At 43.2% G+C, this 13,079-nt stretch overlaps 1 protein-coding gene across 10 annotated transcripts in view; it reads left to right on the top strand.

The window, feature by feature from the left end:
- grb10b (growth factor receptor-bound protein 10b) overlaps positions 1 to 13,079 on the top strand; it is a 64,701-nt gene that overhangs the window by 41,565 nt on the left and 10,057 nt on the right. For 9 of the 10 annotated variants that reach the window (XM_060871196.1, XM_060871192.1, XM_060871200.1 and 6 more), the window contains exon 6: positions 10,849 to 11,005. In XM_060871196.1, coding sequence (XP_060727179.1) covers positions 10,849 to 11,005 — 157 coding nt within the window. Of the gene's footprint in view, positions 1 to 9,379; positions 9,917 to 10,043; positions 10,136 to 10,848; positions 11,006 to 13,079 lie in introns of those variants that run through there. The other variant, XM_060871201.1, reaches the window with a different exon arrangement.

The raw sequence follows: 13,079 nt of genomic DNA, 5'->3' as shown, positions 1-13,079 counted from the left end.
TCTCATGGTTGGGGAGATAAAGAGGGGGGGAGAGATAAAGTCTATGAATAGGTCTAGAGAAGTGTGTACTGATATTGGTGCCTCGGCCTCACAATTTTCTAGTTTCAGTATCTAGGTTGTGTTGAAGGTTACTTTCACTTGGTTATCACATGCAAGGTTAGTGATATTCCTGAGCCCACTCTCTCCCATTAATCATCTCCATATGGAGTTTTGCTCCATTACCGTAACACACCCACCATTCCTGTAAAAATCCGCTGCATGCTTGATTCAATTACTCTAATCTCCCTGTCTTGACTTTTATTGTCCCATGGATTTGACCCAGCAGCCCTTCTGAATAAGACACAACCCTCCTAGCACCCTACTCAGGCAACAAGCAAGAGTCTGGAAGTAATTTAAAGCAGCCAGCACGCCTACACCGGCCCTCCATAAATTTCAGCAAGGACATTTCAGAGATGCTTTGCACGTGAAACGCACACGAGTAGCCAAGATTCTTTTCACGCAAACAGCTTGATATGGACTGCATTAGTATGCTCTTCTGTCTGTCTGCTATACGTTATCATGCTTTCACTCGAGATGTCCATGTCACTTACAAAGATTATTATTTTCCATTCATGAGAAGGTTCTGAATGTCTGGGATTCTTCTTGTGCACTTCTGGCAGTGGCAGGACCAGAGGGCCTGAACGAGTCCAAAGATTTATTCCCCTGCTTCTTGTTATATGCAAACGGTCATAGTTCTTGCAGATGTCCCTTTGGCCTCTTGCACACTCAGTGAGAAGACAAGCGTGGTGTTTACGGAATTTTCCGAGCTGCAGGCATTTTCCTGACAGGCTCTCGTTCCTTTGGCCGACCCCCACGTGGGAGGCACGCGAGCTTCACAGAACCAGTTCTCCATGCAGTGTTATTCCATGGTGCTGTAATCTGATCATCATTTGTGGGTTTTTTTTCTTGCTCTTTTTGTCTTCCATGTTGGAAACATATGGGCGTGTGGACGTATGTGTCTATCCTTTTTCATTCAGACCTCGGTGTAATAATTAAGCTCCATAACCTAACAGACACGAATAACATCGAACGCCTATCTAAGATCCTACACTCGTTAAAATAGGGAAGGAACACGATGTAGGTGAGATTGATGAACACAGAGCCAGGCCAGGAGTCGGGTATGTTCTATCACGCAGACGTTCGGTACTTTAGCCTGTTATGGTCTTACTCACTTATTCACTCGCTTTCTTTTTAAGGGGAATGAGGGACTCTTCAAGATTTTGATCGTCACCCATTCTAGAGCTTTTCCTGCACCTCCATCTTGGGGACACGAGCTGCAAGTCCACTCCTGTGTTTGTCCGTTTAAATTGAATTGAATCCTTTCGAAGCCGTCACTGACCTTGGTCTCTGGCACCGGCTGCAAAGGAGCAGAGAAGGAATAAAGGGATCAACAATATCTCTAATAGCATCTTGTCTGCCTTCATGACAGTAGCCGCTTATTTACTAAGTGTCTGAAAATAGATCCGCTTCACACTGGCCAGACTGTTCAGGATGATCTGCTCCAAGAAACTGCTGTTTTCTAGGAATTTTGAGATGTTAGATGTCTACGAGGCAAGCAAGTAAAAGACATGAAAATTGGAAAGCCATTAAAAGGCAAGAGCACAGAGTTGTAAAACTGGAGGCAAGTTAGACAAGTTGTTAGCACTCTCGTATCTTCCTACTTCACACATGACATTAGATGTGCTCCAAATCACAAGAAATTGTGCTGTGAAGCTGGATTCCCGTCTCCTGGCAGTGCCTTAAAAACCAAGGAAAAGTGGAAACATTCACACACATCATCTTGTAAAGTGGCAGGTGTTTTGGGACATGAAACCAAGTTCAATCTTTTTACATCTTTTCCCATGTGTTGTGTGACACAACAACCAGCCAAATTCAAGCGAAACAATTACACATTTTATGTGTGTGTCGGGGGGGTGAAGGGGTGCTACAAGAAAACACAAGAGTATTAGTTCTAGGTTTTTCTTTGAAATGTATTCCAATTTCTTGCATTAGAAAAATCTGGTTAAATTAAAAAAAGAAAATACTGAGACTACATTCGGAAGAAACTTTGAAAGCATCCGGACTCCAAAGAGAACCTCATCTGGGTGACTTCAGATGATTTCCCTACTATAGCAATTTTATTGCAATTTTATTTGAATTTATACAACTGAGCAATTCAGGGTTAAGGGCCTTGCACAGGGGCCCAGCAGTGGCACTTTGGTGGACCTGGGATACGAAGTCATGACTTTCCGATCAGTAGTCCAGCGCTTAACCACTATCACATATTTTTCGGTTCGGTGCCTTGCTCAAGGGCACCTCAGTCGTGGTATTGCCGGCCCGAAACTCGAACCCACAACCTTAGGGTTAGGCGTCAGACTCTCTCATTAGGCCACGACTTCCTCACTAGTAGTTAAGCCATTTATTATAATTCAGCATTGACTGGATGCATTTATCTGAATTGTTTGGCGTTTAAGGGACTTCAATGCCGCAGTAGTCGGCTGTACATGAAGAGACGAGTCGAGGTTGCTCAAATGAGGCTGTCTCACTTTAAGGCCTTTTTTATTCATGGGTCTACATAACGTACAATACACACAGGTGGACCACACAAATCTGCAAATACAGATTTGCTTCATCTGGTTCGGCTAACATCAGTCCTGAACGTGGCAGTTTGCAGATAGCATGGCACAATTTGGCACATCCCAAACCATCACATAAACCGGGTGTCCCTAAAACACCTCCGCATGATTCAACATGCCCAGATTACCCACTGTTGCATAAGGTGATGTGACAAAGGGCAGAGATTTCACTGAGGTGCTGTTATCTTATCTTTTAAAAAAAAAAACACACCTGCTAACACACACACTAATGCTCCACTGAGATGAGCAGTTAAACACATTTTATATAGATCTAGTGACCCAGAGCAACCTCATCACCTATGACCTCTCTCTAAGATCCAGGGGCTTAGAGATGTTTTGGCAGTAGTTCTTGCAACCTGGAGCCAGTTAGTTACTGGCTTTATGAAATATGCAGATCTAGACTTCGCATGGAAAAGTCATGCTAAAAAAAGGCAGCTTGTGTGTTTAAAATATATTGTATACATGGTAAATATACAAAAGGCTGATTTTGCCTATGCAACAGCTGCATGTGTGTGTGCCGGTGCAGCACATTTACATCTCACATTAAATGCTAAGCAAACGGCTCCAAACTTTTTTGCCAGGAGGCTGTAATAAAACACCGCACGCAATTTAACTTGTTGCTGAAAGGTAGTTTATCTGTTGCCACGAAAGAACTGAACTCATGTACTGTACATCATCCAGGGTGCTCAGACTGCACGCTCTCAACCTTAAGAATACAGGATATGGATAGGGTGAAAGGGAACTGGAACTGGAAGTAACTCTCTTAATCTGTGCTTTTTTTATCTACTTGATACCTACCATCAGAACAATCCATGGAGAAAGCCATGCAGCTTACTTTCGCAGAGTGCTAATGTTGTACCGAATGATTGAGGAAAAGAGAGAAGGCAAAAGAAAGGATGTTAAACGCCGCCCGGACTTGGCGGCCACCCAGGGAAGCCTTATTATTAAGGCCTCATCGAGACAGAATGTACTGTACTGTACCAAGCAGCTGAGCAGAATTGTTTTAAACGTGAGAACATTTTCTTCTCCGCCCTCATTCTCAAAATCCGACTGGCCCAGTTTGTGCACTGCGCTCTCATCCCCAGATATCTCCAGAAGCCAATTTTTCTGTTGTGAGTTTTTCTAGTTAGACACTGTGGATGTTCAGCTTGCTGGTCTCCGATCCTTTAACCGTCGTAGTACCACACGGCTTAGCATCCGTAACACGTTTCAGATTTGTGTCTTTGGACCCTTTTCCCTACTAATCCTCTCTTCACCTTTCACACAGGTGTTCGAATGCTGGGTCTTATTCTTTCTTGAGTTTTGTGACAAAGCCGCTCGCCAGGCAAGATAAACCGGCGCACTTGAAAAATAAGCACCGGTTTAACTCCATATCATCATCTTTATGAGAACACAGACTACTTTTTAGCAGGACCTGTCATTATGCACTCTTTTGGACTCTACGGTATCATTAGTTATACAAATCTGCAAACCAGATCGACTGCTTGTCAGCTCGAGTGTTGGCGTCGTTCGTTCTTTTTTTTTTTTTTTTTTGCATTCTTTTTGCGTATATTTTAAACAGATCATCTTTCATCTTTATATGACTTTATACTCTGTCAGCACATCACTTCTATTGCATCAGTTGCCAAGTGGTGTCTGGGTGGCCATGAGAATGAAAGGGTGGACAGACAGTGGCTCTTGTCCTGATTTGATTTGTTTGATTAAAGAGTATGATGTCATTCTCTGCGGGCGTCCAGTGGCCGTCCCCAAACGGACAATGATCTGCTGTTGGGGTGAACGGCTTCCCCTCCGTTTTGAGGACACCATCAAAATGCCCGCTGCTTATTGAGGAAGCATTTGGCTCTCCGTCATCTTCATCTCGGTTGGAAGCCAAGAGCTAAAGAGGTCGGTCATTCAGAAGCATATTGTTGAGGTCTACGTGTGTGGCGGACGGGTGATGAGGAGGGTGGATGGACGTGACTGCTGTCCCGTGCGATTGAGAGATATATAAATGGACCTTAGCAGCTGTCCTTGCTTGGGATGTTATATGAAATGTTCCAAATGTTCAAATAGCCACACTGTCAGTACAAGAGATACTGAGTGCTACATTTTTGCCGTAGCATTAATGATCTTTGATTACGGCAACGAGAGAACCCAACTTAGTGAAGGGGAAAGAATGCAGGACGCAAAAGACACCGCAAGTGCTACAGGAACTTTGAATTCACAATCCGCAGCCTTGTGAGCCAAAAGAAACCAGTTGGTGGGATTGATACGAAAAGTACTTCTATGTGGAGGTGTTGCTTAGTAAGTTATCGTCAGAACAGATTCTGAAACACACACAGAAACATATCGTCACTGTCAGGCGGAATCCTCGTATCTCCAAAACCGTTATTTTTCAGGAAATTAAAAAAACGCCGTACCTTATCTGCAGTACACAGGGTTTAGTCCGCGTTGCAGTGGATTGTCTTGTGCTAAATTCCTGTCTTCAGACGAGCACCAGAACTAGCGGGGGTCAAGATTCTTTTTTCTTTGAGCCCAGTGTTTTGAAGACATTTACCTCAGAAGACGTGTTGATTCGTTGCGACTCTTCTTGAGGAGAAATATGCCGTGAAGCTCTCCTGCGGAGTGAGGAAGAGGTGGACAGTTGAAGTGTCCAATGGAGTTATGAGATTTGCGCTCAAGCTATTTTCAAGACTTTAGATTGGTTAATAACTTGTAAAAATAACAGACCCACGTGGGGACTGACCAATAGCATCGATATGTGAAAAAATATGAAATTGACCAAATTTGGACATACGAGGATTTTCGCCCGACAGCGACGATATCCTGCCATTTCCACACACATGCCATGGTTTTTTGTCAAATTCTAGCTCCTCTTTTCCTGCTAGAATTTCCTTATTAAAAATATTGGCACCTCTGTATAGATCAGCACTGCTATTCCACTTTCTGCCAATAACCCGATTTGGGTATAAGATAAAAAACCCTGCATTTGCTATAGTGTTATTTTGTGACTGGCTTTAGCACGAGAGTTAGCATGTTATGAGAACGCTGATGACAACGCGGCGTTACTGTGGAACTAGAAATCTCATGCTGTAAATTCAGCTCTTTTTAACCCACTGCTAAAGACTATTTGCTCTCAGGTATATCAAGTCTACGATTGTCATAGATATGGATCATCGAGACCTTGTTGTCCTTTTATCCAAACACTTTAAAAACAAGCAAATTAGTTTGGATCTTCATACCAGACTTCTGGTAAACAGTGAAAAAGGTTCTAGGTGGATTTCTATGCAATGCCTCAGTGTAATATATTGTTCTCTAACAGACACCAGGGCAGTTTCGATAAGTTAGATTGGCATTTCAAACCTCATTGGACGCAAAAGTCTGTGAAAACTTATCAACGAACAAACATACTGGGTTCTGCTCACTGTTTTTTTTTTTTTTTAGGCTTGTATTAGAGTATAAATAAAGGACTTTCAAAGGATAGACAAAATCGTATTTAATCAAAGTTAGAGTCATGTTAGACGACACATATAAGGTTGTTAAAAGGCTAAAAAAAGGTATGAAATAACGTTTTAATCCAATTAACCCAACCATCACCATTTTTGGTCTTTTACTTTAGTTACTGGTGACGTTTGACACTCAGCCATGGTGAGATTGAATGACTAGGCATTTTATTAATAAAATAAATATCATTTCTTGGAGCATTGCTGCGACTGGATTACATCACTGTGGGTGGTGGAGGATTTTTTTCTCGTCTTTGGAACTGTGCCTGACTGATGTAATTTATAAAAGAAGCATTCGGAAGTCTGTTTGTTCACACACACCCACACACACACACAGCTCTAATCCAGGTACACACATTCCCAGACAAAGGAAACCTTTCGGTTTTAGGAAAGACACTAGAAATGAAAGTTCCCTTAAGGCTTCATGAATTCCATAACTAAAATCGAAACCTTGCCTGAAACACAAAACAGCCCCAGATCAGGCAGGAAGGGCTGGAATACGTTTGGAAAAGTACAGATGAATATCCTGCTGACTCAGCCAAAAGGCATGAGCGAACGCTGACACAGGAAGAGATGCATTTCTTGTTTATTTATTCAGATGATGGGACGTGTGATGGTGGTGGTGAAGAGATGGTCCGTCAGTCTGCTCTGAAAATGTGCCTTATTTTTTTACCTAAAGCTAAAAATCCTCTTTCGGCAGGGCAGCTTTTACATATGGTTTGTAAGACACGTGTTTTCCTCTCCTGGTTTAGATGCATGACGTCCCAACCCGAGGCATGACGTAGGACCGTTCGTTCATGCGCCATGGTCGAAAAAATCCCCCGTCTTTGCTTGCTGCTCCGAATTGCTTTACGTAATTATAGCAGTCACGTTTCTGACTTTTAAAATAGATTTTCCAGAATATCTATCTTTTTTCCTGTGAGAACGTAACTCACGATGTTATCGGAGTTATTTACCGCTGACATCTGAGGCAGAATTTGAACTTTAAAAAGGTGTTAAATTTTAATGAACTCGTTCACGGGTAAAAAGTCACTTAGACAGCTTACGGTTTGATGTTTGAGCAAAACTGTGTTGTTCGGTTACAGTTAGTAGATAAATAAGACAAAAAACGGTAAGGGAACGATGTAAAATTTGTAAGACATAACGTACTGCACATCGAGCGTGAAACTCGGAAAGGAAAAAGCAATTAAGAAAGTAAGAAGCCGAGTAAACAGGCGAGGAAGTCGACTTTTTAGGAAGTCAAAAAGATTGAATGGAAAAATGAATGAGACATAAAACAAAGTAAAACTGACACTTAAGATAGAAAATCTAACTTAAAATTAAATGGTTTTGGAGTTGGGGTTTCATCTTAAGACCAGTGACATCTTATTAGGTTCATCTCTCATAATCTCTGGCCATCTCTTGACTGACAGACTTCCTTGGCATCAAACAAATGCAGTCTACACACTTTTACGACGTCATCGTCGTCCGTAGTGAAACGTGAGTTGCGCGAGTCAGCGCGCTGTAATTGCCTTGCTTAACTGAACTTGGGGTGGAGGCCGCCGCCGCCACCGTCGGGCTAAGCTCAATGCCCCTGGCCTGCCGTAGGCGTCTGTGGTCAGCATGGAGACGGACTGCTGTGTAATGAAAGGCTTTGTTTCTTCACTAAATTTGTGCCGATCTGCTCAGGGGCAAAAAAGTCACTTAAAAGACTTACCCTTGGACTTGTTTGAAGAGTTCCACCCTGTATGTTTCTGAGCTATTTGTGCCAGGTTAGAATCCTAACGTTAGAGTATTCCTTGTCATATAGAACTCATCAATACTGCTTACACACAAGTGATCCTGATACCTACTTAGCACTTACCACTAACACTTTTTGACAACATGTCAGCGAGTCTCCGGAAATCGGAAATCAACTTATGGGACGTTTTCGATCCGTAACGACGTGTGAGAACGAGCACACGGGGCATCTCTGAGAGCAAGGAATACTACTGTAAGTTCCTGAGTGTCTTCTGTTAAATTAGCTTCATATTAACCACCGCTGTGGAGTGTGACATGACCGACGTCTAATGCTGAACATGGACACAACAAAACCAGGCACTGATAAAACTTTTTGGACGCTACGTCCTGCGTGAAGGCCAGCCGAGCACGCAGCCGACCCGAGCGTGCAGTATCGGTGTATCAGCAGTATCGCATGTCTCAGTGCTCGCTGACGTGAAGCGCTCGCTCTGCTCTCACACTCCAGTTTCTCTGCACTTGCCTCATCGCAAGTATTTTTCCATTAAATATTTAATAGTTAACGATCACACTCATTTATATTCATATCTTTCTCATACTTTATTAACAATAACACTATACAATGTTTTTTAGCATCAGGTCACTTGTCTTGGAGGAAGAGTTTCTCTTACAGTTTCTCCTTTGCGTATTTCCACAGATTGTGGTTTGTAGTCTATTTGTTTGACTTTTTTATTTTGGTCTTTAGATATTTCATGCGTCACCCGTACTCTGTTCCACCATATACCTGTCGTACAAAATCTCTGGGGGAAGAAAAACTACACTAATTAGGAGAAAACTGAAAAGAGGTGCAGTATGAATAAATTACCTTTCATCCATGATGGGAAATCAGCTGCTGCAAATTCATGACACTAGGGACTAGGAATTCCCTGGACTGGGCTAACATGCACACACACACGCGCACACACACACACACACACACACACACACACTCTTCTGTCTGGCTGTGTGACGGAGCGATAGGCGGAAGAGAGGAGGGGCTGCCCTTTCCAGCTGGAGCTCTGGAGAGTTAACATGCCTTTTATGTGACTACCCTAAAAACTCCCAGCTTCCTCTCTCTCTCTCTCTCTCTCTCTCTCCCCACCCCCATGACCAAATCCCCCCGAGGCACTGAAAGAACCTGAGTCATCCTACGCTTTCTTTTCCAGTGCCACAGCTTTTGAGTGCTTGTTAAAAGGTAATTTCAGAAAGTCGCTCAGTCGGAGCAGCGCTGAAATCCCGACCAGGTTCCAAGTGAAACTCGGAGCAACGGTTAAAGAGTGAAGTTTCTTTGTGTCAAGCACAAACTTCTAATTCTAGACAGAAGTGTGTGTTGAGTTTGTGTGTGTGTGTTGAGTTCTCATGGGTTTTTTTTTGTTTTAGTGAAGGTAGACTGCAGCTGAGGCAGAGAGCAGCGTCTGTTTCCCTGCACTAATGAGCCGCAGTCACAAGAGGTGTTTCAGGAAAGGAACAGACCCAAAAAAAAATATTTTGAGACCAACTTTCATTTTGTTCGCTCACGGTGAAAGTTGACATGAGCGACTTTTTCCCCACGTTTTTATAGTGTTAAATTTGCACAAATCCTAAATGGAAATCGGTAAATAAATAAGGCGGCCATGGAGCAGGCAGGGAAAGAAAAGTTGGCTCCGCACGCGCATGACTGTGCGTCTGTGTCTGTGGGCTGTGCATGCATGTGAGAAGGGTGTGTGTGTGTGTGTGTGTGTGTGTGTGTGTGTGTGTGTGTGTGCTCGCGCCCGAGTGTGTGGGAATGATTACATCAGCCTCAGCAAGGCCTACGATTGGTTAGGGAAGTGTGGTTTGATTCGCTACCTAAAAGGCTGTGCCTTGTAACCCTTTGTGAGGGGAACAGAGCGAAGTTGTCGGCCAAGCTCGGAACAGTTGCCATCCGCTTCCTCAGTCCCAAACCAAAAAAGAGTGAGAGAGAGAGAGAGAGAAGGAGGGCGGGAGAAAAAGAGAGTGAAAGAAGAAGAGAGAGAGAGAAAGGGGAAGAGAGAGATTAAATGACAGGTATGATCCACCAGTAAGCAACTGACAGCCAAGCATCTGTCCTGGAACTGTTTTTTTGTTTGTTTGTTTGTTTATTGTTTTTTTTTTGTTTGTTTATTTCAATTTCTTCTACGTTTTTCTTGCGGAGTTGTGGAGAACGGCGGAGAACAGCTTCGACTCTGGGAAGAGGCGAAAATGCCATCGTGCTCTCCCGACTGGTGCCTTCTGAGGCCTGGGGAGGTAAGGTTTCTCACTCGGGCCAGAACCATACGTCACCTCCTGCAGGGGGGAAAAAAGGAAGAGCGCTTCTCCTCTTTCAGCGATAACCAGGGGAATATGGAACTTTTTTCCACCTTTTTTTTTCCTGTTTGTGTTTTTGTTTGTTTTTTTGAGATTATGGGAATTTTGCGGAAGCCGTGACATCGGAAGTTTGTAAAGTACAAGGCATGTCAGATCAGATCTAAGATGTTGGTGGGCTTTGAGAGGTTCGCGAGACGCGATCGAGAATGTGGGAGATGTACGGTAGGAAAAGGGGTGTGTGTTCGAGGAAAGCTTATATACTTTGTGAACGGGGCAAAAACAAATGACATCGTGAATATGAAGTAGTTTAAGATGTGGATCTAAATCGGTCATTTGTGTTATTAAGTTTATTTAAGTAAGATTAGGGACAACAGACGTTTAAGACAATCTTCCAGATGTAGTTTAATACTTGGTGCATTAAACATGACTAAATCTTCAGATTTCTGCCTTAATTCTGTTCAGCCTTTTTTTTTGTGTGTCCATCGTTCTCTTTTCACGCATCTGCTTTCTGTGTGAACGTGAAATCGGTTCGTGACGCAGTTTCAAACCCGCTCCGTCTGCAGACCCATTCCGGATTATTTTACGTGTAAATTGTCTACTCTCAGGTCTCTGGTCCACGACGGTTTTAAGCAACAGACTTCTTTCTGTTTCAGATTGTTAAAGTCTTCGGCGAGGACGGAATGGGCAAAGTGGTGGAGATCCCGTCCGACATGACTGCACGAGACCTGTGCCAGCTGCTGGTGTACAAAAGCCACTGCGTAGATGACAACAGCTGGGCGCTGGTGGAGCATCACCCGGCCCTCGGGCTCGGTAAGGACGCCAGAGAACAAAATGTTTCACGAAACTGTAGCACGAATCATTATACGTTTCCTTCAGCTGTTGTCTTTTTTTTTCTTTTTTTCCCCTCCCCTTCCCTCGGGTGGTGAACGGAATTTTTGGTCATCCCTGAGCTGCACAACATCCTTTCGTTTAAGTAGTGTAACGTAGCACATTATTAACACTACAGCATTTTAACACTAACTCGCTATGACACATGCCATGATGTGTCATAATAGCAAATGTATTTTTTTTGTTGTTTTGTTTAGTGTGATGTTTTTTTTCGTATGATATTTTGTCTTGTTTTTGCAAAGCACTTTTTTTTTCACACTCGTGTATCATGACGTTTTCCAAACACTCTTTTTTGTCACGTGAACTTGACTGTTGCTGAATGCGAGTGGTTATGAAAAGAGCGTTTCCATCGTTACATTATTAATATCGCAACTTCTCCATCACTTTAAGCGAGTAAGTAAAACATGAAGCTCTGGTGTTATTATGCTGCAACTGCAAAGACACAGCGACAGAAACCTAGAGAGATACTTCATGCCGAAACTAATGAACATCTCTGATGCTGGGGAGTTTCACGAGGACGAACTTTCCGTGACTGTTTTCACATATGGCTGCTGCTCTCAGTTGATTTATGGCATCTCATGGACCAATCAGGATGCAGAGATGGATTTGGTTATGAGCTAAAAAAAAACAGAAGTTTGGTCATATTCCAGAGAGCACAGCTGTGCAACACGTTCAGGTGTCTTGTGTGATGAATGGGGTCTAAGTGCATGAGTAAGCATCTGTGGTAAGGAATGATGAAGTAATGCGTACCTCTCTTTACTAAAGCTGTCTGTCTGGGAGTTAAGGAGAAAACGAATTCTAACCATCTCTCTCTCTCTCTCTCCCTCTGTCTCTCTCTGTTTCTTTCTTTTCTTTCAGGCCTATGAGGTCCTAGTAGTTACCACCAGTTACACTTTTCCAGTTTTGTGTTTATAACAACCATAAAAGGCTTTAATCTCGTAGCTGAGACTAAACTTGTTAACATCGTTCTTAAGCGCCATGTCGATGCTTCCCCAGCTGACACACGGCATAAACGTAACGCTCTTTGTTTCCCAGTCGTCCCGCGAGATTCCCCGATTTGATATTCCGAGCACAACCAGCATCAAGCGTGTCGCACTCTCATTTGTTATGTATTCACCGCGCTGTTGCCGAAAGCGTGCTGAATGCATGACATCATCCCTCTGCAGTGGCCAGTTCTCTGCTTTTACGGGAATGGGTGTTCTCTTGACCGAGGCCATCTCTAGAATTTACAGCAGTATGATTGTCGAAATTGAATTTCCTTGATATCTTGTTATTAGCTGTATAAACAGAGCATACGGAATGCTAAATAAAGCCCCTCTGGTAATTGGAGGACATTGGGATGGCAGGTGGGAGAGTGAACAGGAGGTGAAAGAGAATGAAGTACTATTTTGATGCCATAGGATTTTCTGATTATCTGCCAAGACGCTAAAAAATCCAATAGACACACACACTATACACAAAAAAACTGACTGACCACATAACATGCATCTGAGCTAGACCTGAGCTAGACCTGAGCTAGACCTTAGCTAGACCTTAGCTAGACCTTAGCTAGACCTGAGCTAGACCTGAGCTAGACCTTAGCTAGACTCGAGCTAGACCTGAGCTAGACCTTAGCTAGACTCGAGCTAGACACCTTAGCTAGACCTGAGCTAGACACCTTAGCTAGACTTTAGCTAGACCTTAGCTAGACCTTAGCTAGACCTGAGCTAAACCTGAGCTAGACACCTTAGCTAGACTTTAGCTAGACCTGAGCTAGACTTGAGCTAGACCATGTTTTGATTTAGGCAGGAACTGGTTGAAAGGTTCCTGGAGCTTTGACAAGGAGCTCCTTCCCTCTGTAAACTCTCTATAAGAAAGTTTCCCAAAGGATATTACACAATCTTTATCCAAGGTAAAATACAGTGCAGTCTTTCTGGACCTCTGCACAGGCGGCTCTAGACTAAAATTTTCGAAAATTCCGGTATAAAGCCCACATCGGTATGTAAATCTAGGATTC

This window comes from Tachysurus vachellii, chromosome 5, assembly GCF_030014155.1.
Source record: "Tachysurus vachellii isolate PV-2020 chromosome 5, HZAU_Pvac_v1, whole genome shotgun sequence".
NCBI classification, from domain to species: Eukaryota; Metazoa; Chordata; class Actinopteri; order Siluriformes; family Bagridae; genus Tachysurus; species Tachysurus vachellii.
Note: the sequence above shows the minus strand (reverse complement) of the source record. Positions and strands in the feature narration are given on the sequence as shown.